The following is a 27,500-nucleotide window of genomic DNA, read 5'->3' on the forward strand; positions in this document are numbered from 1 at the left end:
CGTGCATAGGCTTTTAGGGGTGGGATTTTAAGATAATTTCATGCCGCTAGGGATGTCGTAAACAGTAGAGTTCATCCTGGACAAGCGTTTTCGTAACCTCTATCCGTTGCAACCACTACCGGAATTCGATGGCACGAGGAAAGAAAATTAAAAAAAAAGATAACTTCTTACGGTGAGATTTTTTTCATTTTATCATATTTTGTAGATAGTAAGTAGAGGAAGTGATTCATGATTAAAAAAATAGGGGTCGCCGATGATCCAAGGGAGTAAAATCGATGTGATTTTACGAAGCTCTTGGAAAACTTCGTTTGTCACGTTTTTGCGTGACCTGTCGGGGAAGGACTGGAACCCAAGAGAGGATCGATCGTTGAAGGGATGAAAGGTTTTTACCCCAAAACAAAGCTTTCTCGAGCATACCAACGAAGTTTTAAGCAGTCGTCATCTTCATTTGGTTAGTGTTTTGTAAAATATTTCCCCATTGCCGTCATGCTCGTCTTCTGGAGTGTGGTTTTTGTGAAATTTAATCGCTGGTTTTTTCCACGAAGGTCCGCACTATTCAAGCCGACGAGGACGAAAATACTGCTCTATTTGCACGAAAGTGAAGGATAAGAACTTCAAAAACATACATTCATTTTGAACTTAAGTTCGTAGGGTAATAAAAAGATTAAAAAAAGAAACAGCCCCATTAAATTTACGCAACGGTTGGTCCTCGAGTTTTCCAAACTTTCAGCCACTACTCGATCAGCAGCTACCTTTTAAAGAGCTTTTCCATCCTCCCGCTCACTTCTCTTTAACGTTTCATGATGATTCGGAAATAAATGTGCCATTCTTTTGCCGGCCTGGAATTTTTTGCCCGGCGTTTTTGTCGCCATGTTATTTTAACTAATGCTTGAACAATATTTATGAAAGTCAAGTAGTCTAGTGCACGACTGATAAAAACAACGCGAACATCAGTCGTGCAGTAGTCTACTTGACTTTCCTAAATATTTTGAGCCAATTTTGACTGATCACGATCTTCTCTTATCCAACGCTGTGCAAGACTTATCGTCCACGGTTTCTGCAAAGGTTTTAAAACCTCAACTTCACTAATGCTCGAAGTAATGCGTGACATATTACCGTCGCGTTACCTGCGCAGTAACGTTGCGCACAAACAATTAGCGCGAACGTCCTTAAGGTAGCTAAAAAATCCAAGTGGCTTCAACAGGATTCGAACCCATGCATGACCTCTGCGATGCTGGTGCAATTCTATACCAACCGAGCTGTGAACTCACTCAGCTGGGAGCGCGTCAGTTTGTTGGGCTCGTGTGGTTCCCATGAAAGGACTTGATGAATGAAATAGATGTACTTATTTAGTAGATATTTGACATGTAGACGAACTGACTCGCACTTATGTGGACACTTATCATGAATTCGATTACCGTTGACGCCAGCTGAGTTAATCAGGTGTCTATAACAGACAATTGCTAAAAATTGTCCAGATAAGTGTAAGGATCACTTCTCCCTTTCGTCTATAACCCGCACTTCAAATATATACATTTATTTTATTTAAACTGTAAGGAATTGAGCAATTGTCTATTCACAACACCACAAGCATTAAGTTACAAACATCACCGTGTAGAAGGTTAACTTTTACTTTTCTAGACTCTCTATATCTTAGAATCCGTCTTACTGATATGTATTACAAAGTGTTTTTGCTGAAAGTGAAAAACCCTTACTCTGACTTGTCCACCACGGTTCCAGCCTTAGCAAGCTTTTTTAGATTTAAGTTCTTTGTTATTGAGATTTCATTTTCAAAGTAACTTTTTGGATCAATCTTGACCTGAAATGGTAAAAAAAGAAATAAACTGAAAAATAACAACAAAATTATGTAAAGAGAACTGGAGGCTGGCGCATGAAGTGGTAATGGACTGGAAGGCGTTGATGCTTTTCTAACTGTTAATGACCACCCAAAAAAGTTGTAATATTCACTGATTTTCACGAGCTGCGCCACAACCGTGCGCTGGAAGGAAACTTTTTATAATAAATTAAGGAAAAAGCTAATTTTTACAAAGCCTCTTAATTTTCTTTATGCCTGTCTGAGCAGACCTTCGTCGAAGAAATTAATGATCAGTTATTGTTTTCTTTCACTTCACTGCAATTCGAGTGTGAAATGGATCGTACCTTTTTGTACTTTTGTGTCATATAATCGACGTCCATAAGATAATCAGGATATCCCACATTTTCAATAAGACTCTCTGCCTGCAAAACAAGGGCAGACATGATATATTTAGCCCGCCGCTGGACCACTAGAGCCCGAAGTAAACTCCTTGAGGTACTTGTTGCTTGGCGACGGGCGAAAAACTCAGCGTCCTGGGCACAGGTCGGATGCTCTAAACATTAGTAGGAAAATGTGTGAAACGTGCCAACATTCTTTGTTTCCTACAGCTAAATCTTTTTACGATCTTCGGCGAGAAATGGAAAGGATGAAAGTGGGTTTTCAGGACAAACGGACAAAACTTGAACGCGAAATGTGATGCAGTGTAGAGAACCTGCCGATTAGCAACGAGAGTTTTTTTCAAACAACTATTGGACATATACGCCACCGTCTTTGGGCGGCTGCAGCCAAGTTGGTTCGCCAGTGCGATTGATCAGCATTGATTGTGAGGGTCAGGGGAAATGTCTTGAGCAGAGCAAGCGAAGAGGATCCAAATGAGATGATATCGACATCATCATCGGTGTGATAGTGTGATAATGAAAATGAAAGTAACATAATATGATAATGATTGTTGTCGTCGTTGCTGTGACGATGGTGATGAAAAACCATGTAAGACAAAATCACCATGAGTTTGCTACCTTTTGTTTCGCTGCCGTACGAGTCGCATGGTCCATCCATTTTTGTTGGTCCAGGGTCGCTTTAAATGCGGCCTTTATTTCATTGAGAATTCCCATTGCCTGCACCGTAAAAAAATAGGAAGTTATTCCTATTGTTAGCAGCAACGTTTTTGTCGGAAAATCAGGCTTATATTATAGCATATTCAGCAACATTTTACGGATATCATGATCTTATTGCTAATAGACCTTTTTAGCTTGTACGTTTTTTTTTTCTATTTCAGACCACGAGATGTCCTCAAGGGAACTTTCCTTTTGTTTTTTTTCCATAAGTTATGCGGACATATAAAGGTGCATAAGACGACATTTGAAAGAAGCTGTTTCTCAGAGTAACATCACGTGGTCTGCAATGGGAAAACAAAACGCAAAAGCTAAAAGAGTCAATTAAGGAACGCAAAGTCCAGAACTGATTTTCTTTTTGTGTGCAAATCCTTGGGTGTATTTATCTAGTTCGTTCACACTACTGAAATAGGCACGAGAAAACATGGGAATGCATAATGTTGAAGTGAGCAAGAGTTCTAAAAATAACAAGAAAAAAACCATAAGGATAAAAAGAAGAATGAAAAAATAACAATAACGACAGAACTGCAACTACTACTACTACTACTACTACTACTAATAATAATAATAATAATAATAATAATAATAATAATAACAAGAAGAAGAACAACAACAACAACAACAACGACATCAACAACAACAAAGCGAAAAAGAAGAGAAAGGAGAAGAACAAGCTAGGACATGATATAAACAATAAGACATGTACGACTTGCTCTTACCAATTTTTTGCTGTCACCGTCAAACTTTTGATCAAGGAATACCTTTGACAGAGGCAAACCAAATTTAGAGGAAGTTGCAAGGAGGCATAACTGGTGTTGATCGGAATCTCTCCAATAATTATATGCTTGTAGGTAATAAAATTTGTACAGTTCAGTGAAGTCGCTGCTCAAAAGCGTGTACTTCAAATCCACAACTCTCCACATGAGATAATTTGCTACAGTCCTAGACAAAATTTAAAAAGTGTTTGACAGTCAGTTATACCCTATCCTTGAGCAAACCTTTTTCCTTTGTTTTTTTTTATTTACAAGCATAGCCGCTGATCACGTAGATAAAAACCAAGAACTTAACTAGTCGACGAATTGGCCATACCAGAGTGAGGTGGTAGTTTGGATTAAACAGCACAAAATGTACCATTTGGCAAAAGCAACTCTGTATACGTAATAGCACGTTTTTTTTTATTTTCATATCAAAATGCGTCTTGTATAATTCAATCTCAATGCTAAGAAAGAGGTAAAATCGTTCTCTGGTAAAAAGTTTTGAAAAAACTATGAGCTTTCGACAGACTGAACTGCTGCCTTCAACGGATAAAAATATGTGAAGCCTAAAAGCGAAAGAAATTTAAATATGACGAAAAATTCGCATAAATTAAAGGATAGAAGCATGTAGTAGAAAGAATGTTAAAAATGCTAAGAAAATTAGTGTTTCTTTAAGAGAATGTGATATTGTCTTGGGAGCGGGCACGAATTATTGTCTGCCCCAACAGGTTTTGCCGTGTGCCGTGACTCCAATGTCTTTCTACTCCGGTTGTTCGCTTTGTCAATGATTTTAGAAATGTTAAAGTCAATATCATGATTAAAAGTCCACGCGTGTTTTGCGACATTTGAGGCTTTAGTACAATGCTTTAAGTTCCTCATATGTTCCTTTCTCCCAGTAGTAAAGGATCTTTTAGTTTCGCCAATGTAGCTCCACGGGCAAGATGCGCATGGAATTTTATAGATGACATTGCACTGGTCGTCTTCGGCAGGTCGAAACTTAGGGATAGGGAAATGCTGCTGTAAAGTTTTAACTGGTCTGCTAGTGACTTGGATGTCTTGTTCCTTGAGGATTCTTGTGAGAGGTTCCGTGATGCCTTTGATGGTGGAGGCCTCGCTTTCTTTCTTATAACATCAGCAGCGATTTTTTTGGGATAGCCGTTTGAGTGTAAAGCGGCGCAAACACGAGCAGTTTCACGGGTCTTTCCAACTTGTGTGTTGGGGAGATTCAAAGCTCGATGCAGGAGTGTCTTTCATCATCGAACGAGTCCAACGGCCAACTACCCTTTCTTGACACCCTCATTTCGCGCGATAACGGAAAACTTTTGGTCGACATCTACCGCAAACCCACGCATACGGATAGATATCTTGACCATGACAGGAAACATAAAATCAGCACCGCTGAGACACTCCTGGATCGAGCTTTGAATCTCCCCAACACAAAAGTTAGAAAGACCCGTGAAACTGCTCGTGTTTGCGCCGCTTTACACTCCAACGGCTATCCCAAAAAAATCGCTGCTGATGTTATAAGAAAGAAAGCGAGGCCTCCACCACCTACACCTACTCCAGAAGAGTTGGTTGGTATGTTCTTTAAATGGGCTGAGCCAACAAGCCGACACAACTTTGCAGTCCTTCCCTACATCAAAGGCATCACGGAACCTCTCACAAGAACCTCAAGGAACAAGACATCCAAGTCACTAGCAGACCAGTTAAAACTTTACAGCAGCATTTCTCTATCCCTAAGTTTCGACCTGCCGAAGACGACCAGTGCAATGTCATCTATAAAATTCCATGCGCATCTTGCCCGTGGAGCTACATTGGCGAAACTAAAAGATCCTTTACTACTAGGAGAAAGAATCATATGAGGAACTTAACGCATTGTACTAAAGCCTCAAATGTCGCAAAACACGCGTGGACTTTTAATCATGATATTGACTTTAACAATTCTAAAATCATTGACAAAGCGAACAACCAGAGTAGAAAGACATTGGAGTCACGGCACACGGCAAAACCTGTTGGGGCAGACAATAATTCGTGCCCGCTCCCAAGACAATATCACATTCTCTTAAAGAAACACTAATTTTCTTAGCATTTTTAACATCTTTCTACTACATGCTTCTATCCTTTAATTTATGCGAATTTTTCGTCATATTTAAATTTCTTTCGCTTTTAGGCTTCACATATTTTTATCCGTTGAAGGCAGCAGTTCAGTCTGTCGAAAGCTCATAGTTTTTTCAAAACTTTTTACCAGAGAACGATTTTACTTCTTTCTTAGCATGAATCCTGGTAACGGATCTTCAATATTTTTATCAATCTCAATGGTTGAGAACGGCGAGCATAGTCCATTGACAGGACTTTAAAATCATCGATATACCAAACCTCTCCAGGAAATAGCTTTCCTGTTGAGCTGAACTCGTTTAACTTCCAACGGATTTGTGAACACTGAATGTTCTGAAAGGGACCTACGGTTAATCAGCTTTATCCGAATACACCAAAAAGTGTAACTATTCCGAGATTGAATCGCGTGAGCAGCTCTTATTAATTACTCCGCAATACCACTGCTCAGATGAAAAGCGAACAAACAAAAAAATACTAAACTAAACAAACTAACTATTCCGAACTGTTATTCTGTAACTCTTCAGAGATTTAATCGCGTGAGCAGCTCTTCCTTCGCAATACCACTGCGCTCAGATGAAAAACAAAAACAAACGGGTTTAACCACTGAAAGTGTTGCAATTTATGCATCAGTTGATTGAAACCCCGGTCCCTCGACCCCCGGGACTTAACGGGAATTTAACGCACTTTTAACAGTGCGTTGGCCCCGGGGGGCGGTGGATTTAACAAAAATGCCTGTAAACCGGGACCATGGAGCGGCGATTTAATAGCACGTGCGATCTCCGGAAGCGGGGACAACAGCCGGGATTTAACACGACGGATTAAATGTCTTCCAAGATGACGTTGGTGGAGAGAGAGGATAGCACGTTTTAGTGGTAGTGCAGTGCACTACCATTTTGTCATCGGGGCTGTCGGAGTGAGTGAGTGAGTGAGTGAGTGAGTGTAAGATTTGTAGGCCTGCAGCGCGTGCATGAATTACGAAACTAATGTACCGTTTAGCTATAAAAAGGTGCGAAAAACATTGAAGAAATTTCGTAAAAACGGTTAAATATACACGGCTAAGAACTACACGACGTTTCGACGTTCTCGGACGTCATTATCAAGTGAAAAAGAGACAGTGTGAATATTCTATAAATACAAGAAAAAAACAATAGTTCATTAAGAAAAATGGTAACATGAAAAATATGCTACAAGGTAAACAAAGAGTTTAGCACTGATGGAGTCACTCTGAGTGTTAAGGCTAGGCCTCAGGTCTTTAATCAATAGCATGTCGTAAACGAGGCAGTCAAATTTCCCGTGGCACTTCACGAAATTGGTCCTCATTAAGACGATTTTTGTCACCGTGTGCTTCCAAAAGGTGTTTACCGATAGCCGAATACTTGTGTTCAACAATGCGTTGATGAAGGTGTCGGGCTGTGTAACTGACGTAATCTGCATCACACAGATCACATGCAAATTTATAACCAACGCAATGCTGACTTACAATACTCGGCTTAATTTCTTTCGGCTTGAGATCTTGCTGCAATTTTTTGCTCACAAAAACTGGCTGTAAAGTGACGGCAATCTTACTTAGTAGACCAGTGTTGGTTGGCTTTCTGTAAACACGGGTTTCAAGTTCTATTCCATTCTTAATTATCTCAATTCCAATGAAAGGGATCATATGATCAATAGGAAGTTCCATTGTAAACTTCAGGCTCGGATGTAGACCATTCAATGTAGTCAGAAAGTCAGCAGCAGCATCGGTGTTAGGCATTGTAGCAAGAGTATCGTCGACATACCTCTTGTATAGAGAGGGCACCATACCGTTGCATGCGAGTTTTTCTTCGACGTGGCACATAAACACATTAGCCATTAGCGGGCCAAGAGAAGAACCCATCGCTACGCCGTCAGTCTGTTCATACAAATGATCATCGAACTGGAAAAGCTGATTGGTGGTGGCAAGTTCAAGGAGCTGTGCAACTTCCTCTTTCTCAATATTAAGATCATAGGTTTTATTAAACCAACCGTTGGTAAAGGCCTTGTCAACCAGGATGTTAATAGTCTTACTTAAAGGTAAATTCTTAAAAAAGGCCGTCACGTCGTAGGGGACCAGTATGTCTTTTTCATTCAAAGGAATGGAACGAATCTCGTCAGCAAATTCAAACGCATCGGTGATAGTATACTCATTCACAGATAGTGGTTTTAATTTTTCCTCAAGCCATTTAGCCAGTTTAAAGTAGTAGGCTCCATTGGCTGACAAAATCGTTCTCATACTCCATTTGGCTTTGTGTGCCTTAGAAGCCCATAAAGATGAGCAAGTCTTGAACTCTTCGGAGAAAGCGAAATGGCAATGTCTTCAGGCAATATTCGATGTAAGATTGCGTGTACGTCTTTCTCTTTCTGAAGAAGTGGATGATTGTGTTTCGGTGGGCGTCCACGAAGTTTTGGGCGTTTGTCATCAACACGCGCAAATTTAGTAGTATCATCTATCGAGGCTGCGCTAAGAAGGCGGATGAACTCAGATTTGTCCATGACTACAATTCCAGAACCCTTTTCCGGTTTGGTTATAACAACGTCATCACGTGTCTTTAAACGATTTAGCGCTTTTACGAGAGCTTTAGGTGGGGAAGGGCTTGTGCGCTGAATGTAATTCAAAGCGATTGAACGTAATGTTGAACTTGCCAGCTCCTTGTCAACAGGATCTTCTTAAAGTGGCTCGACTTTCCAATAGGCTTTCTCAAAGTTAGCTTTGATTTCAACTGGAGCGACTTCTTGAGGCAGGGAAAATTTCAGTCCTCTGCAGATAACAAGCTTTTCAAAGAAAGAACGACGATACGAAGATATGTTATTGATATGTTCGTTCACATCAGACTTCTTCCCTTCATCATTTCATTTTCATCATTTCATCGTATTGATTCTGACGCTGTGTATTCAGTGTCCATATGATGGCAATATAGCGAATGAACGAGCATTCATCCCTGATGTCCTTGTGGGCTTTTCGAACTTCTTCCTTGAGATGACTGAGGTAAGGTAACTTGGATGTTAGTTCCCCGCTCAGAACCTCCCTTTGATAATTGTCTGATGCCTTCTTCTATTTACGTGCTTTTCTTTGTTTAACGGGCAAATGTTGGTGTAACACCAAAGTTCAAACATAAACGAAGAAACTCAACAGCACCTTTGCATTTGATAAGCCGTTTACTACACTTTCAAGACGTCTAAATAAGTGCAGATGATTATCGCGTTTCAGTACATTAAAAAGAAGCGACTTTTTGAAACATTTAGCTATAAAAAGTTGCGAAATTTCGTAACAATTAAAAATACACGGCTAAGAAATACACGACGTTTCGACGTTCTCGGACGTCATTATCAAGTGAAACAGAGACAGTGTGAATATTCTATAAATACAAAAAAAACAATAGTTCATTAAGAAAAATGGTAACATAAAAATATGCTACAAGCTAAACAAAGAGTTTAGCACTGATGGAGTCACTCTGAGTGTTAAGGCTAGGTCTCAGTTCTTCAATCAATGGCATTTCGTAAACGAGGCAGTCAAATTTCCCGTGGCACTTCACGAAATTGGTCCTCATTAAGAAGATTTTTGTCACCGTGCGCTTCCAAAAGGTGTGTTCAACAATGCGTTGATGAAGGTAGCGGACTGTATAACTCGCATGCGACGGTATGGTGCCCTCTCTATACAAGAGGTATGTCGACGATACTCTTGCTACAATGCCTAACACCGATGCTGCTGCTGGCTTTCTGACTACATTGAATGGTTTACATCCGAGCCTGAAGTTTACAATGAAACTTCCTATTGATCATATGATCCCTTTCATTGGAATTGAGATAATTAAGAATGGAATAGAACTTGAAACCTGTGTTTACAGAAAGCCAACCAACACTGGTCTACTCGTGCATTTTCAAAGCCATGTGGACACAGCTATGATGCTGGGGTACCAGGGCTCCGATTCCGAGAATGCTTCTAATTTTTTTTTAGGCTTTTTTTTTTTTCAATCCGACCGACCGACCCGATATCAGGAAACGCATTCGATGGTAAACGAAAAAAAAAAGGGGATTGCCTAAATGTTTCAAAACGTCGCTTCTTTTTAAGGTACAGTTCTCTTGTGTGAATTTGCGCCTATGCCTTGTGATCTAGGACAGAAGCCTGTAATGGGGAATGGGCCAAATTGCCAACTTCAAGGAGCTGTTTACCAAACCTTTTGTTTGCGGTCCACTTGTCTTTTTCCTTTCTTTATTTTCTTAATGAAATGAGAATGAAAACTGTTTGAAATGACTCTTTTCACGTTTACGGAGAGTCATTCCACAGACCTTCTGCAGGTCAAATAAACAAGAAAAACAATCACAGGTCGACCATAATATTTTTGCTCTCCAAGACCGGGTCAAGTTCTCTGCCTGCATTAAATAACATTCAGTAGAAAACCTTTTTTATCGATCTTTATCATTGCGATCGATTAGCGAAAAAATGTACATTTTATCATCTTGTTTGTGTTGAAATTCCCACCGCGCTGTGCTCAATAATTTTGCTCAGTAATAGAAATGAGCTCTTCTGAATTAACCAAAACATTAAAAAAACCGCAACTTAGTTTTCACATATGTCGAAATCTTTTAGTTCGGCAACACACTGTTACGTTCGGGAACACTACTTTAATTTTGCTGATTGATAAACATTTAGATTATATCGGCTAGTCTGTGTCAGTTGATTTTACTGATAGCCTCTTTCTTCTCTTGTAATTTATTCCCGCAATAATTCACTCCACTCTTCTTTTAAAAATTGTATCTGTATGAAAAATAGAGAAGCGGAAGCCGTCTGTGTGTTTGATGAGAGGTAAAACAAAGTTGATCCTCATGGCATTTAACCGCCGCACCGGAAAATAACCGAGTGAAACACGAAAATAAGCAGGTCTGTTGGAAGATTCAGGACTTCAACGGATCATAGCTTCACTTGATTTCATATCCGCAATTCCATATATGATCTATTTCATATATCATTTCATCTTTGCAGAAACACAGGGACCGCGCAGGGGGTGGGGCTGCCCCTCCCACCCCCCCCCCCCCCACTTTTTTGGCTGATTAAATCACTATTTTAAAAATTAACTTCACTTTTGGTAGTTTTAGATCCATTTGTAGCCATTTCAGAAGACTTTAATTTCAAATTTTCCCGGAGGAGCATGCCCCCGGACCCCCTAGTTGGCTCACGGTAACGCGTTCGCATTTGCCCCCCCCCCCCCCCCCTCCACTTGAAAATCCGCTCCGCGGGCCCTGAAACAATGGTCAGCCTCAAGAGTTAGACGATTGTGATCTTTGTGTTGAATTCGCACATTTCTTGTCGCCTTTCTGACACTTGAAAGAAAAAAAAAACGAACAAACAAAACAACCATCTGATGTCTGTCATTTTGCCACAGATGTATCCATTAGTAACACACAAGATACTTCGATGCCACTTTCGATTTTGCTATTTACTTGTTCAGCCAAAAGTACAATAGAAAGAATTGAACGTATCAAATCGTATAGTTTGAGGTCACCCATCCAAATACTAACCCCGACGAACAGGAAAACAAACGCTCGCAGCCAGCCCGGAACGCTTTAAGGGAGTCAGCCTGCTGCAATTCGATTGGTAAATTATTCCAAAGAACTGCTCCAGCGTAGCTGAAGCTATTTTTCATATAGTTTGTGTGTGGCTGTGGGATAGCTAGTTTGCCCTCTGTGTCCCTTAAGGAGTAACTGGAGACGCTACTACGGTCAACAAATTTGGAACTAAGGTAATTGGGAGTAAGACCATTAAGCGACTTATAAACCATCACAGCCTTATGGATTTTTCGTTGAGAATCAAGTTTTATCCATCCAAGTTTTTGGATAAGGTTATCAGCGTTGGCATCATAGTTCGAGTAAGTGAGTATACGCGCAGCGCGATTTTGAAGTTTTGTAAGTTTACTGGCTAGGGTTTTGCCGCAACATCCCCAGACAGGATGGCAGTAATCAAAGTGAGGCTGTACTAAAGACTTGAAGATTGATCGGAGAGTCTCATGTGGAACGAAAGACCTCACTCTCTTCAACGCTCCAATATCAGACACGATTTTCTTACATAAAATCTCAACGTGAACATTCCAGGATAATGTCTCATCAATATGAACACCGAGAGATTTCGTGGAAGTAACTTGAGTTATAGGTGCACCGTCAATCATAAGTGACGGAGGGTCACTTATGATTGAGGAGCAGCTAAGTTGCAGTTCAGATCGCCTAAAACATAGAACGCAACATTCTTCGCGTCAATTTTACCTATAAGCGATTCAAAATAAGTAAAGATCTCAACTGAGGAGTCAGGCGGCCTATACCAGGTTACCACGAGAAAAGGCTTTGATCTCGGTTTTCGGATTTCTATACAAAGATTTTCAAGTTGGTGAATACTCAAATCAGGTCGCAAAGAATAACTAATGTTCGAGCGGACAAAGAAACAAACACCACCGCCAAAGCGGCCATTTGTTTTCCTGTCACGGCGAATAATTTCATAGCCAAGGATGTAAACATCACTATCTTTAACCGAAAGATGTAAGACGCTCAGGGTGCACGCTTTAACTTGCTGTGAAAAAAAAGTTGATCTTCATGTCAGCCTCGAAGCCAATGTTTCTCAATTCCCCCTTATTTTCTTCAATCTTTCTAGGTTTAATATTTTACATATTACGTCCAGGAAAACAAAACGCAGCTCAGTTGACAGTTTTGGATTAAAGCACTGCGACAAGTTACTGCACCACCACACGTACGCTATGCGTACCTATTTTAGTTCTCTGATATCGCTTTATTTTTTAGCCATCTTTTGCTTTCCCAATTGCTATAGGTAACTAATATGTTTGAACTGATACGGATTGAATCATTATTGACAGAGAGTACTTTGAATAAGAACAGTTGCAAGGATTTTCGTCCTATAATTTGAGATTTGTTTCAAATTAATGCATTATATTAAATCGACCTTTAATAATTACGAGCCGTTTGAGAAAGCGACTATCCAGCGTCCTATCAAATATAAGGTGGGTCGTTAGCAACGTTCTGGTGTCGAGACGAATGGATACACAGAACAAGTACAAGGTGAGACTTGTACCCGGGTCACTGAGCTATGACAGTTAATATGTTATGTACTGACTGAACTAATGGTGTCTTATATTTTAAAAATACACCTATGCATTTGTGTAATACCAATGTCCATATTATTCTTCCCGGGTACTTTTCGTCAACGCCCAACACAATGTCGACTTGTACATTAAATTGTGCGTATTAAAAGAGCAATTTTCGCAGAAAAAAACAATATAGTCGAACCTGGAGATTTTAGCGATAGAAGTGAAAACAGGTAAAGTTTTAACCTTTGCAACGTGTTCGAGACGAACGATGCCGATTTGAGTTGTTTCTTCAGTTGGTTCCGGTGTTTGGTGCCCATGCTATGCAGGGCTTTTAACAGACTTCCTCGCCCCGGGGGCGGGGAAATAAGCCATCTTATAACACTGCGTAAATGTTAAATTCCCCGCTATGTCCCGGGGGTCGGGGTTTCAATTGCCTGATGCATTACAGGCATATGTAAATCTTAATTTACAACTTGTAAATTACAATTCATATGTTTTGTAACATATACTTTACATGTTGTTGGTTCGTAAATAAAATTTACATGATATTTACATATAATGTTGATTCTTTAAATTTACTGAAAATTGAAATTTACAGGATCCTTTGGTCAAGTTGCATTTGGAACAAAACATGTAAATGACATGAAAATATTTTAAGAGAATTTACAGTGTTTCTGCGTGTAAATTTCATGTAAATTGCTGTGGCGAATCATGTAAATAGCGTGTCAATCAAGGCCTTTGCACGTAACATGTAAACAACTGATGAATTCGATTTTGGAGCCATGCCCAGCGCAGGAATGAGATCGAGAAAATATTGGAAAATAGCTTTTGTGATATTTGCACTCAGAAAAACAAAACCAGCAATGAAGTTTCAGAAAATTCCCTTAACGGAAAATAGCTGGTCGAATTGTTTTTCTTGAAACAAATTTCCGTTCTTTTACTCAAACACGTTTCGGGAGATGTCAAGGTGAGTCTACCAACTACATGATCAAGAGATCAAAATAGATTGGAAGTTAATCCTCATTTACCTTTTAGGAGTTGACTTCAATAGTCGAACCAACTTTTTGAAAAACTCTAAAGAGTGTACAACAACACTCGTTTGATCTTCAACTTTGAAGGAGTTCTCTTCCATCATAATCTCCAAGTATTCGGTCCAGTTGAACTGCCGATTTAATAAGGATTGTAAGAACGACCATGTCAATGTTTTTTTCTTTTTACTTCAATAATAATGCACACTTATTACTCACAAATACCCCGGTGTGATTCTGTAGTTCCGTTAACGTGAGCTTGTCATAGGCTTCTTCAGAGTCAAACAGTTTGTGTTGTGGGGACCCTATCTAGAGACAGTGAACATAACAAAACAAGGTTTAAGTAAAGCGTAATGAATGACACTCTTGGATAGTATTGCCTTCCCTTTTCCTTCTTCCTCCGAATTTTTCTCAGTACAGTTAAAGTTGTATTCCATTAAAACAAAAATTGTTATTCACATTTCACACAATCCAATAAGATGTCAAGAACTGAAAGCAATCTTTGGTTTTTTAAAAAGAAATAGCTACTCGGGTGAAAGAATACTTATAAATGAAGCATGGTCAACCATTTACGATTATTCCTTTATTTATGGTTCTCTGGACGATACGTCTGTTCAGAGTTTGAAGAACATGGCGTATTTTAGCAGCATTCTAGACTTCCCAAGTGCATTAAACTTAACGTCAAGGTAAATCCCTATTAAACTCATTATGGTTGTCCCCTTCATCATGCTGCAAAATAGAAATAATAGTTAGAACACGATCACTGACGGACCTCTACCAATTCCCTTTCAAATTCAAACACTTTCATCAAGTCAGACTCGGAACTTTGCTCTGCTCCAAGCTTTCTTGTCAGGTTTCTCATAAGATCCTTGAATGCTTCCCGCACCTACAAAACAATTAATATAATGGTTAAAAAGATGGATCAAGGAAAGCTTTCACATCAGAACGAACTCTCCTACCATGAACAGGGATGAGGGAGCATACCAGCTCTCCCTAATGTGGAACAAATTGATCTCCATCCTAAGCCGAGGGTAAGGGGAAATCGACAGAGTGACTTTGCATGATTTGCATAGTTAACATCTTCATGGGAACCTTTTTAAGGCTCCTGACACCTTTGGCGAAGCTTTAAAAAGATAGTTGTCAGGAGTCGAAATCGTCAACTACAGTTCTGACTACTATGTTTAAAAGAATTCGCTTAGTTTATTTGATCTAACATTAGCCGATTTTAATCTCGCCTGTTGCAACGCTAATCGACAATTTGATTTACAAACAACACATCTTCTAAAACGGCTCAAGTGCTGTGTAACTGATATTTCGGACTGTAGTATCGCAAGTAACTTTAATCGTGACTAAACAGACTAAGAGATACACACATTTCGTCCAGATACACACATGTTATCAAAACGTTCCTGAAACGTTCCTCAGCTTCGCAGCAAGGCCTGCGATACACAGGGACACCAGGATATAACATCCCATCCTAACCCATAGTTCAATAGTTCAACGGAAGTCCTAATCAAAGTTCAAAGTTCAAAAATAAGAATACAACTCAACACATTCAAAATATAACGATGCTTCATACAATGGAGTTTTGACGTTCTAGTAATAAACAAAGTCAGCATCTCTCTTTGGCTTTGCTGTTCGAGTTGAACGTCTCACTTCCTTTGCTGAATCGGCAGGACCTCTATCTGCGGGATTCCTATCATCTGAAACTGTAGTTTCGAGTTGATCTAAAGGAGGCATTGCTGCCCCCGTGAACTCTTCCGACTCCAAGCAGCTGGTGTCATTGTCATCATTAAGTGATAGCTCCATGCTTGGAACTCTACTAAGAAACTTCACATTACGAATGAGACGTTGTCCAGTCTCAGCATGGACAAGTTCAAAGGTATTCGGTCCTTTGCTACGAACAATTACATACCTCTGATGACCAAACGTGAGAATCAATTTTCCAGATTTTGTAATGCCACAAATTCAATATCCCCAGGTCCTAGGTGATGTTGTTCTGCATGTCGCTTGGCATCAGTATACTCGCATAACTTTCTCTGATATTCCTTATACCTCTCTTCAGGGTTGTTCTGATCAATTTCTGGTACTGTCGGCAACTTTGTTGTTATCATTCTGTTGAGAAACAGCTTAACAGGGGTCATGGAAGTCCCAGCATGTGGAGTGGACCTGTAAACCTGCAGGATTGTAGGCAGAAACTCTGTCCAGGATAAACCATCTAACTTTGCTGCTCTGACACTGTGCTTTAGGTACCTATGAAATCTCTCAACCTGCCCATTTGCTTGTGGAAAATAGGGTGATACTCTTCTGTGCTGTATTCCATTTGCCTTCATGAAGTCTTAGAATTCCTCCGCTATGAACTGACGTCCATTGTCCGTGATGAGAACTTTTGGATTTCCAAATCGTGCAAATATATCTGTAAGTACAGTAATTATACTCTTACTTGTAATACGCTTGAGGACAATAGCCTCGGGCCATTTGCTTCTGTAATCAACAAAAGTCATGATGTAGATCTCTCCAGGAAATGGACCAACCAGGTTAAGGGCACACTTCTCCCAGCAGTGATCGGGAAGTGGAGTTGCTGTATTAGGTGTGTCTCGTCGTAGTGGCTGAAGCCGCACACATGTCTCCCAATTTCGGCAGAAGTCTTCCACGTCAGAGTCCATCCCCGGCCAGAACAGTATTCTACAAAGGCGTTGCTTGCAACGCACAATACCTTGGTGAGCCTCATATGCCAAGGCCAATGCCTTTTTCCTTAACTTCTCTGGAACATAAATCCGCCGACCTCGCCACAGAAGGCCCTGTGCAAAGCTCAGTTCATCTTTAAAATGTTTCCATGTATTACCTACAAGGCTCTGAGTTCCATCAAGTACCTTCAGCACCTCTAGTAATTCTGGGTCAGACTCTCCAGCCTCTTTTATTTCATCAATCATCAGCACTTTTGACAAAGCGTACATGCTCCTCAACAAAACTTGTTCCCGTACCAGTAGTGTTCAAAGGTAACCTTGATAGTCCATCTGCAATGTTCTCAGATCCCGGTTCATAAGTGAGTGTAAAGTCATAGTCCTGACATCTGAGAGCAATTCGTTTAAGGCGGATTGATTGAGTGTTTTTATTGAATACGCCAAGCAGTGGTTTATGATCAGTCGAGACGACAACGTGGCGACCATAAATATAGGTATGCATCTTCTGCAATTCGACCAGCACAGCCATTGCCTCTCGTTCGATCTGCGAATACCTCTTTTCTGTAGCAGTTAAACTTCTGGAACCATAAGATACGGGCTGCCAACGGCTGTCAACATTTTGCAGCAAGACACACCCAAGACCGACTGGGCTGGCATCTACTACAAGTTTGGTCTCTGCTTTCAAGGAGTAGTGTGCGAGGCATGGTGCTTTAATCAGAAGATCTTTAACTTCCTCAAATGCTTTCGATGCTGTTTTACTCCATTTCTACACCACACCCTTCTGCGTAAGCAGTCGCAAAGAAGTGATAACTGTTGCAAGGTTGGGAACAAACTGTGTAAGGTATGTAATCCTTCCTAGAAATGATCTCAGCTCAGCTTGATCTCGAGGTACTGGTGCATCTGCAATTGCTTTTACTTTGTCTGGGTCACGCTTAATGCCCTCAGCAGAGATGATGTGTCCTAGAAATTTCAGTTCAGACATGCCCAAGGCACACTTGTCTGCATTGAGACGAGGGCCAGACACTTGAAGTTTATCCATAACTGCGCAAGGATTCTTCCAGTGTTCTTCTGGTGTTGACCCATACACCATAACATCATCAAAATAGCTAAGCACAAATGATAACCCTTCACATACTATGCTCATGACCCTTTGGTACACCTCTGATGCTGATGCAAGCCCAAAGGGCAGCCTTTTGAACTGATCCACTTTACCTGCGGCCATGAACGGTGTAATGTATCTAGATTCTTCCGCTAGGCGGACTTGCCAATATGCTTTCCTTAGATCCAGAGTCGAGAACATATTCATAGTTAGGCTATCTGACTGTTGCTGGACTGGCTGGACAAACTTCATCGTTCTCTGATTCTGTTGATCTGCAATACTTCCAGAAGTGACCAGTCTTCTTACATTTTCTGCACTGTGCGTTCCTAGCTGCGCATCTTCCGTCATTAGCAAGATGATCCGCTCTTCCACATCGAAAGCAGGCTTTTTCTTTTGCTTTATTTACTGAAGATTTTACTGCATTAACATCAGATTTCTCTGGCAAATTTCGGGCCTCCTGTCCCCCAAGTAGCTGCGTATTCTTCCTTGCAGATTCAATTGCTCTCCCGAGCGTCTGGGCTTTTTCCAGAGTAAGAGTCTCTCTTTGTTGTAGTAGCTTTTCTCGTAGATATCCGTCAGAACATTTGTCTATAATTTGACCAAGGATATTATCATCAGCGGCTTCCCCGAAGTCGCATGTTAAACTCAGCATACGTAATTCTGCAATGAAGGTATCCAATGATTCATGTTGAAGTTGAGCACGTTTTCGAAACTTGTACCTCTCTGCCCACTTGTTTCTTTTAGGCTGAAAGTGTGCACTCAACGCTTGTTTAACTTTCTCAAATTTCTTTTTCTCTCCAGGCAAACCTGAGAACAGACTTTGGACTCCCGTCCCAGCAAAATGTAGAAGAGTAGCTGTTTGAACTTCGTCGCTTTCTTTATCTAATTTCGTAGCAATTCGGTAGTTGTGAAAGGCATCGAGCCAAAACTTCCACTCATCTGCCAAGTTTGTCGCCTCTAAATTCACTGCAGACAACGAAAACCTTTCAAAACTCATCTTGATATGTTATCCGATTGTTGTTTATCCTCGTCGCCAATTTGTAGTATCGCAAGTAACTTTAATCGTGACTAAACAGACTAAGAGATACACACAGTTCGTCCAGAACACATGTTATCAAAACGTTCCTGAAACGTTCCTCAGCTTCGCAGCCAGACCTGCGATACACAGGGATACCAGGATATAACAAGGACCATTTTCCAATATTTTTTATTGATAATTGTTTCTGATGACTGCGACAGGCGACTTGAAGACAAAAAAGATCTTTGATAGAGTTATTTTTATTTTATTTTATTAACTTTGCCAGTCAAGCTGGCAGAGCGCCACAACAGCTTGCGCCAATTACTGTGGCCCCTTTTTCACCCTCCCAACCATGATACACAAGAGAAGACAGAACACAACACCGGGAACCACGTGCCCTACTCTTAGCGACAAGTGTGTCGGTTCTTTTACGTCCCACAGGATTATTAACATTGAAGGGTTGTTATCGCTTATCGTTGTATATAATCGCATCTCAAAGGTTACCTATCTGAAAATATGATCTTGTCCAAAAACTAAATTGCATGCCACAACAAATTTTACTAATAAAGTGACAAGTACGATTGATAACAGAAATGTATTTGCAGGTATTTTCCTCGACTTATCTAAAGTGTTCGATACAATTGATCACACCATCTTACTGAAAAAAATGACAGCATTATGGCCTAACAGGCACAGTACACAGTACTTGATTGGATAAAATCCTACCTATTCATTAGAAAGCAAGTAGTCCAGGTTAATAGAAAACCCTCCTGCAAAAATGGGCTTGTTTGTGGGGTCCCTCGGGGATCCATTTTAGGCCCTTAATTCTTCATATTATATATCAATGCCCTCCCAAATTGCGCCATGAGACGCTGGTTGTATTCTTTTTGCTGATGACATTAGCATCTTTTACCAAAACAGAGATCCAGAAATCCTAATGGATTACCTAAATAATGAAATTCGTCGTGGAGCCACTTGGCAAAACGCCAACAAACTGTCTAAAAAGCGAGTTTATGATTTTTAGGCTTAAACAAAAAAAGTTGCTTATGGCTAGACTTCTTAAAATTGACGAGACTAATTGAGGAAGTGGAAGGTATCAAATTTCTAGGTGATCACATTGACAAGCATTTTGCTTGGAAAACAAGACATTATATTAACTACATTAGTACAAAATTCTCTAAAACAATAGGAATGTTATACAACGCAAGATTATACGTACCTAGGAAGTCTCAGCTATACTATTCTTTAAGTATAGCAATGCAGTATGGAGTTCCATATACCCTACAAATCTTACTAGAATCTACTTGTTGCAGAAAAGAGCTGTTCGAACAATATAGCTGCAGATTATAGCGGTATTCTGGATATTTACACTTTACATTCATTTCATGTTGGATCGTTTATGTACATGTACCACCATGGAATGCTGCCTTGATCTTTTCACAACTTATTTCAAACTGAAAGCCAATTTCATAATTACTTCACCAGAAATGCACGCAAATAACGTTCTCACGCTTTCATAACAAACATCAAACAATTTACTATGTTGTACCAAGGTCAAAAACGGTGGAGCTCCTTACCCTATTCAGTAACTCGATCTAATAACTTACGAACTTTTAAACACTCACTTAAAGCTTACCTTAATCTTTCACGAATTATAATAAATAGAGATGAGAGGTCTGACCCAGTATAACATGCAACCATTCCTGGGCTGGGTCAAGCCCTCGTGATAATGAATATGTACAATATGATCAACACTATCCACGGGTACATCATGTTAGTTTCATAATATTGCTCCCTAAGTTTTTTATTTCTTTTTAAATCCATTCTGTATTTTCTTTGCCTCTCTTTTTCCCGTTTTAGTTAACTTTGCTCTAATTAATAAGAGGGAGTCCTCCCTTTAAGCCTCCATGGCTTCTTGAGACGTTTTCGGCTTTAATCGATCACGGTATTTCTTGATCCGTTCTCATTGTATTATGTATTTAAGGCAAATGAATCATAACATCCGTTCGATTTTGTTGAACACAACCGTGCTGAAACATGTTGAATCGAAGTTGAATCGATGTTGAATGCTTCAACAACCATTCAACATTTCTTCTGTTATCGCGAATGTTGAATGAAGTTGAAGCCCTTTGCCCCATTCGTTCAAAATTGTTTGGTATACGCGTGCGCACTAATCGGTCTCTCAATGACGTATCCATGTCCGTATCTACAATAACAACCGCAGTAGCAGCCTGGGACTGAATGTCAGGCCTCTTGTGAATTGTCGTTGAATAAAACGTTGATGACGTGTTGAAACCGTTTGCCCACCCCACATCGCTTAAACAAAATCGAACGCACGTTGAAACAAATGTTAAACGCATTTGTTCGGGTTACACTGTACTCCAGTCCAGTTAATTAATCTTACCAGTGTGCTTTTCACGTCGTTTGTTAGGTGTCTCCTTCGTGACAATGAGGTCAGTGGGATAGCTTCCTTAAGCTACAAAACACAGAAACAAAGTTAAAAATTGAGAACCATTAGCAAGATCAGACCAATACATAGCAAGAATGACCGCGAAGATTGAGGGAAGTATATGAAAAGCGTATTCATGGACTGAAGACGTAAACTGATTTCCAGAGAAAGGCAATCTCTTAAAAAATAGCTGCAAGGATTCGATACTACAGGCTTCGATACTGCGTTCGTTGAGAGGCGTCACAGTGTCTGTGATGCCAAAGGCTTTTTTTTTTGACGCTTAAATGGTGGATTCTTCTAATTATGTACCCTTTATCTAGGCTAACGAATCAAAGGAATTTGGCATGCGTGAAATGCATTGCCAGACATGATATTGGCATTTCACAGAAATGTTAAGTTGCAACTAATCTCACAACACCTTAAAAAGACAAGTTATGCGAATTATTTCCAAACGTAAGACACCTTGTAGCGACCTCGGAGATGGCGTTACAACTTGTAGAAACCATTGCAGAAAGAGAAATCGTTTTCCACTTTCCGCAGTGCTTCTCGCATATGTCCGTCGCGTAAAATTGGTCCTGTAGCAGTTGTCACGACGCTTTAAGGCATTAGCCTAAAAAAATGTTCCATTGACCTCGTGTGATCACCAAAAACGACACAATGCTAAAACTCGCAATGGGGGGTCATTTTTGTCGCAAAAAATTTCGATTCAAGTCGCAAGAGAAACTTCCGAGTGTCATAGCACTGATGAACCGTTCCCACTGTTTGCAAAACGCGCTTCCCTTTCTAAGTCCTGATGTAATGACAATTCTTGTTTATTTATCCAGACAGGATGTCTCTTTTACTCTCTGTTTTAAACGAAAGTCACCTTTTTCTCTGAGGTTGAGGGAATTTGAACCTGAATCAATTTTAAGATGTTAATTGTTCCAATACATATTAGTTTAAATTAATACTGTCACGACTAAGACCTCAACCGAAGTTAATGATTATCATCATGTAGCATAACCACTATTTCTGCCTCTGCGACTGGAGGGACTACTACTTCCACTACTTGTGCTCCTCCTTCTCCGTCTCCTTCTCCTCTTCCGTCTTCTCCTCCTTCTGACTACCACTACCAGGAAGAAATTAAAGTCGCTTTTCGTTGACGGTCGACCTAAGTATGTTTTCAGCGTTTTCCAAAAAGTTGGGCTATCTCAACCTTTTTACATAAAAAGAATGTTTTTAGATTTCCGCGGCTTTTCTCGTCATTTCAAAGCGTATCAAGTAATGTTTCCGCTTTGCGAAAAAGGTTATCACGATGCCGCGTCTGGCTACACATAACAGCGGCAATTTTTCTGGTCCTTTCTTGACCTTTTTGTCTTCGTCAGTGCTCTGGAGGCCTTTCATTTTGAATAATAACTGAACAAATGAAAAAGTAGTATTACCATTATGGCATATTGAGAGCTGTTTTCGTTGTCAATGTCCACTTTCGTTTCAAAAAAAAGCTGGAAAGCCAGGTCTCTATGAATCCTCGCGAGGTTGTTTATTAAGTGCCAATCATGCTCCACCCAGCCCTTGTCTGTTATGCTCCATGATCCATAATTTCTGATTAAATCTTGAAGAGGTTTTCCCTTCAGTCGTTCAATTTCCTTGACGTCCATGCATGAATCATAATAAGCCGATGCCTTCCACACTGCTTCTTCCTACATCAAGGGAATGTAATTTTGGTTCATAGTTTAGATCAGAACAAAGTTCGGACAATGGCGAATTTTGCAAAATGAAAACATTTCTACAAAGACATCAAAATATTAGCCAAAAGGTTGTTCTGTGTATTATATAAAGACAATTTTAACCTTAAATTAACAGCAAAATATCTCCTCGAAGCTGAAAATTAACGGCTAAGTTTGTCCTCCATAATACAGAATAAGTTTTTGGCTAAAACCTTAACATGCATCAGGGATTCTCATCTCAGTATACTTGTTGACTTTTTGTCACATTTGTTTACCTGCATTTTTTTTACTACACTGGTCCCAGAGGTTTTTCTTGAGTCGCGGGAGAGCCGCGAAGTGGCAAAGACGTGTCGCCAAGCGCCAAAGAAGAGAAAAACCCCTGGTTACCTTGAAAATTGGGGTCCCCCTTGTTCGTTTTTCAGATATGAGGAACTAAAGCCAAAATATAAGGTGTTTTTCCAAGGCTTTCCTGTTTGCGATGGGGTTTCACATGATATCAGAACATTGCTGTTACGTGATAAAGTGTTGTAGTGTCAGTCCATGTAATGACAAGGTCTCTTGAAACTGTTGAAACTGGTTTGAGCCATCTTACGTAAAAGGTAGGCAGAGGATGGGCGAATTTTCTTGGCGCGTTTAATCCACTGACCTTCGTCACTTTTGAAAAAGAGTTTTTATTATTAGTGACGAGCAACGTTAGATAAAGAGCAGGAAAGAGCACGAGAGAAGAGACGACGATATTTGAGGAATTTAAGCGAAGAAAGCCTCGGAAGAAGTTGAGGAAGGAGAAGAAGAGAAAAATAACAAACTTACAGGTAAACAAATGTGGCAAAAGTCAACAAGTATATATATACATTTTTCGGTTCATTGTGTTTTGACCAATTTTTGATACTATGTTTGTAGTTTCTAATAAAACACTTTCATAAATCGCTACCATGCACGTTTACATTTTGTATTTATGTTCATTAGACCTACTGCCCTTATTTTGAAACAAATATTCCTGTGAAATTTCTTCGTCGTAGCGAGGCCAGAAAGGCTCATTTATTTGGCCGCCATTATGAAAGAGGTCTATATTGAACTCAGAAAGGACTCGAATGTTAAAATGTGAACCTCAAATGTTGAATTGCTAAGAGCAACGATGAAATGTGCTGGATCATAAAATGCGAAAGTTGAATTTGACGGGGATACACGCTACTGTAGCATTTTCGTCACCACGCCACTTGCGGCCAAAACACAACGAATTCACTAATCACTAGTGCGTAATTTATCTATTACAGACTTTGACCTTGGCTGTTTGCATACTAATATGTGTGGCCTCTTTGTCTTTCTTTATTATCGACATCGCCCTCGATTTCCTACTGCTTTTTTACCTTGTAATAAAGAGCTTTCAGTTCCCTATTTTTAAGAAGCATTTCAATCCATTCGTTGTTTTCCGCAGTGAGTTTCTCAAATGGGTCCCATCTGGGTGCTGTGGGCGGCCGTGGATTCTTTTTCATCCATCCACCGCATGCATACTGATAGAAATCTTTACATGGGTCAATTGATGGGTCGATGGAATTCAGCAGATCTGAAGTCAGAAAAGCAACAAATGCTTCCGATAACAACAAATTGTAACGTGAGACAAAGTAACAACAAAGTTGTAAAGAAAATAAAAGACCAGTTTTCCTCAAATTAGAACTTACTACAGCAAGAAAAAAAGTCTCTTGATTGTGAGCCTGTAATAAATTTCTATTCTTAAAATACATATAACAGCAAGAGAAACGACCTATATGGGGCAAACTAAAAAAATCATGAGGAATTGAGAGAAAGATATGCAAGGATATATACTTCTCCCTTTCTTTCATAAAATGCCTGTCGAAGCAAAGACCTTACCTGGCCTGCGTCAAATTTCAGGTTTGCTCATTTGGTCAAAAAATTATGTTTAATACAAAAAAAAAGAAAACATTCAGACCAGTGTTGTATTTGGCAGAAACATAATGCTGCATTGAAATGACATGGCTCAGACAATGGACTTAAGGCCCTCAGCTTACCTGACGCAGCATGTAAACAGTCTGTTGACCAGCATGAACCGCCATAGTAGCTATGTCGTTTTGAGATCCACGATGATGAATTCCCCAATTGCTTTTCAGTTACTGTATTGGGTTCCTCCGAGCGTACGATCAGGTACAGATACAATAAAAGAACACAGCAAATCACCAATACGGTAGCAACAAAAACGATCAAACTTCTAACAAGCATAGCATAAGCCTTTCCATTATTTGTTTCTTTCATTTCGACAAGCGTGACCCTCGGTCTCCGGCTTTCGCATTTGTGAACATCACCAATCATCGTTACGTGTAGCGGTGAATCAATTTTAAGAGGTCATTTCTGATTTGTCTTTGTCTTACGACACTCAATTCATGCTGTTCATTAAATGAACTAGAGGATAAAGTGACACAAGGGAAACTGTGGTCAAAGATGGATTGCACTTCCAATATGATAGTTCGATGATAGATAGGCCCACTATGATGGTTCGATGATAGAAAACAATTATTTCATATTTCTTTATTTCAGACACTGTCAGATGATGATGACACGGTCCTTCGTGACGTCACAGCAAGACTATTTCTATTAGTATTGATTGCAGCGCGAACTTCTTACAGACAAGTGGGTTTATCAAGACAAAAGCCACTAAAATGTAATAAACCGATTTAACTTTAGCAACGAAAGAATGCATTACTTGCTTTCAATTGCGAAAAGAAAACAATGGCGGAAAGTGACAAACGCCCCGGGGGGAAGGGGGGTACTTCCTTTTACAGTGGGTTTATTAATAAGACAAATTGGCGTCGTTTAAAAGAAGCCGTGGATTAAAAAGAATTACAATCATTTTCCTTTGTCGCTTTGCATGACACCACCGCCCGTTCGAGAAGTGAAGGCAAGAATCATTTCCACGGAAAATGAGTCAGTTTCAGTAAGTAAGTAAATATGTGATAACTGTATTTATACAAGGTAGATACATCAGATGGCCTGTTACAGTAAATTTTCAATAACTACAGAAAAAATAATATATTAAAAGCTAAAAACTGTAAAAATACACCAACTACTCTGCTTTCCACCTGCACGTATACGCGTGTATAAAGACACAAATAAAGTTAAACCGTCACTGAAAGAAATCTTGACAACCGGTGCGAAAACACTTGAGAGTATGCGCTTGCCGAAGCTTGGCCTGGCCTCCACAAAACAGCACCACTGTAACAATAACTGTTCTTAAGATAACTCATGTGGGGTTTGACCTCGTTGTCTCTTAGATTATAGTCAGTGATACTACTTCTTTTGTTAAAAGGTAATTTAAGTTAATCAGAGGCAACTGAAAACCAAGTAGCATCGTCTGCATTTGCGTCGAAACTGGAAGAGGTCAGAATGTATGGAGTTAAAAATCGAAAACGGTGAAGCTTCATGAACATAAGGGTCATTTCTCGGTACCCAAGCCCGAGGGGCAATTTTCTTGGCTATCATTCCAATGTGCACGTGAACTGAGATGGAAAACAAAGGAATGGTTGACATTATGCTCTTAACTTTAGAAAGTCTTTCTTTTGCGACAAAGGTGGAACGCTCCTCAAGGAACATCCTGAGCACCCGAACCCACGCCCCGGAAGACACTGGCGCCTTAAACCAGCGCCTTAGACCACTCGGCCATGTTACCCACGTTATGCAATTACAATCACAGCGTTCCAATCAACTGTTTCATGCTACTAATTAGCCCTAGCAATTACCCAATCAACAACAACAACAACAACAAGAAAGGAAGAAATAGATTAATTGAAAACAACAGCCAACCAATGACAATCGCAACACCAACAGGGCCACCAAGATTTTTCAGAAAATAGGATCCCGTCAATCTCAACTTGGTCAACTTGATTGAAAATTAGCCTCATCCGAACGGTTAGGGTAGAAATCGAGAGACACTAGACTTATATTGGTAGCATGGCCGAGTGGTCTAAGGCGCTGGTTTTAGGCACCAGTCTCCTCGGAGGCGTGGGTTCGAATCCCACTGCTGCCATGGTGGCCTTTTTTATAGTCAATATCAAGGAAATGCCTCAGTTTCAGTCAGCATTTTCGAAATGGCCCATAGAGACCAAACTCATGACTCGTCCTTTCGAAGAGCCTTGCTAGGCTTTCATGTCTTGCGTAGTTCTTCGTCCCCCCTTGCTCTTCATAGTTCTAGAAGTCCCGGATGTCGACATTCATCTTGAAGCGTGAAGCATTACACCCCTGTTTCCCACGATATTCTCTCTAAGTCTTTAGCCCGGTGTAATTTTGCCAGCGATTTCAGAGCACTCGACTTGCTAGGATTCAACTTGCACTTTCCGGGGCTAAAGACTTGCTACTTCATCCAGCAAAGCTCGCAATATCCTTTAGCCACAATGACTCTCGGTTGGAGCAAGCAAAATATTCGCATATGTAATACTGAAAGAACTTAAAAATAAACGCCTTTTGGAGAAGCATCGAAATGGTTCAGGACGATCAAACGGTGTTTCTATTTTAACCTGAACTGAGATGGAAAACAAAGGAATGGTTGACATTATGCTCTTCACTTTCCAAAGTCTTTCTTTGGCGACAAAGGTGAAACGCTCCTCAA

At 40.1% G+C, this 27,500-nt stretch overlaps 1 protein-coding gene, 1 non-coding gene and 1 pseudogene across 3 annotated transcripts in view; 1 reads left to right on the forward strand and 2 right to left on the reverse strand.

Moving 5' to 3' along the window:
* The window catches only part of LOC137997364 (endothelin-converting enzyme homolog), a 106,658-nt gene extending 81,245 nt beyond the window's left edge, over positions 1–25,413 (reverse strand). The window contains exons 1-11 of one of the 2 annotated variants that reach the window (XM_068843312.1): positions 24,913–25,413; positions 24,253–24,449; positions 22,601–22,858; positions 21,135–21,206; positions 14,702–14,815; positions 14,155–14,238; positions 13,930–14,063; positions 3,648–3,870; positions 2,833–2,931; positions 2,161–2,238; positions 1,716–1,819 (exon numbers count right to left, since the gene is read on the reverse strand). In XM_068843312.1, the coding sequence (XP_068699413.1) occupies positions 1,716–1,819; positions 2,161–2,238; positions 2,833–2,931; positions 3,648–3,870; positions 13,930–14,063; positions 14,155–14,238; positions 14,702–14,815; positions 21,135–21,206; positions 22,601–22,858; positions 24,253–24,449; positions 24,913–25,210 (1,661 nt within the window). In that variant the 5' untranslated portion in view covers positions 25,211–25,413. Of the gene's footprint in view, positions 1–1,715; positions 1,820–2,160; positions 2,239–2,832; positions 2,932–3,647; positions 3,871–13,929; positions 14,064–14,148; positions 14,239–14,701; positions 14,816–21,134; positions 21,207–22,600; positions 22,859–24,252; positions 24,450–24,912 lie in introns of both variants that reach the window. The other variant, XM_068843311.1, reaches the window with a different exon arrangement.
* On the reverse strand, positions 17,380–18,709 carry LOC137994203 (uncharacterized; annotated as a pseudogene).
* Positions 25,414–26,839: 1,426 nt separating the features above from the next.
* Positions 26,840–26,921, forward strand: Trnal-uag (transfer RNA leucine (anticodon UAG)). The gene has a single exon. It is a non-coding gene; the product is annotated as a tRNA-Leu (tRNA).
* Positions 26,922–27,500: the final 579 nt, after the last annotated feature.

Source organism: Montipora foliosa, chromosome 3 (genome assembly GCF_036669935.1).
Source record: "Montipora foliosa isolate CH-2021 chromosome 3, ASM3666993v2, whole genome shotgun sequence".
Classification (NCBI taxonomy): Eukaryota; Metazoa; Cnidaria; class Anthozoa; order Scleractinia; family Acroporidae; genus Montipora; species Montipora foliosa.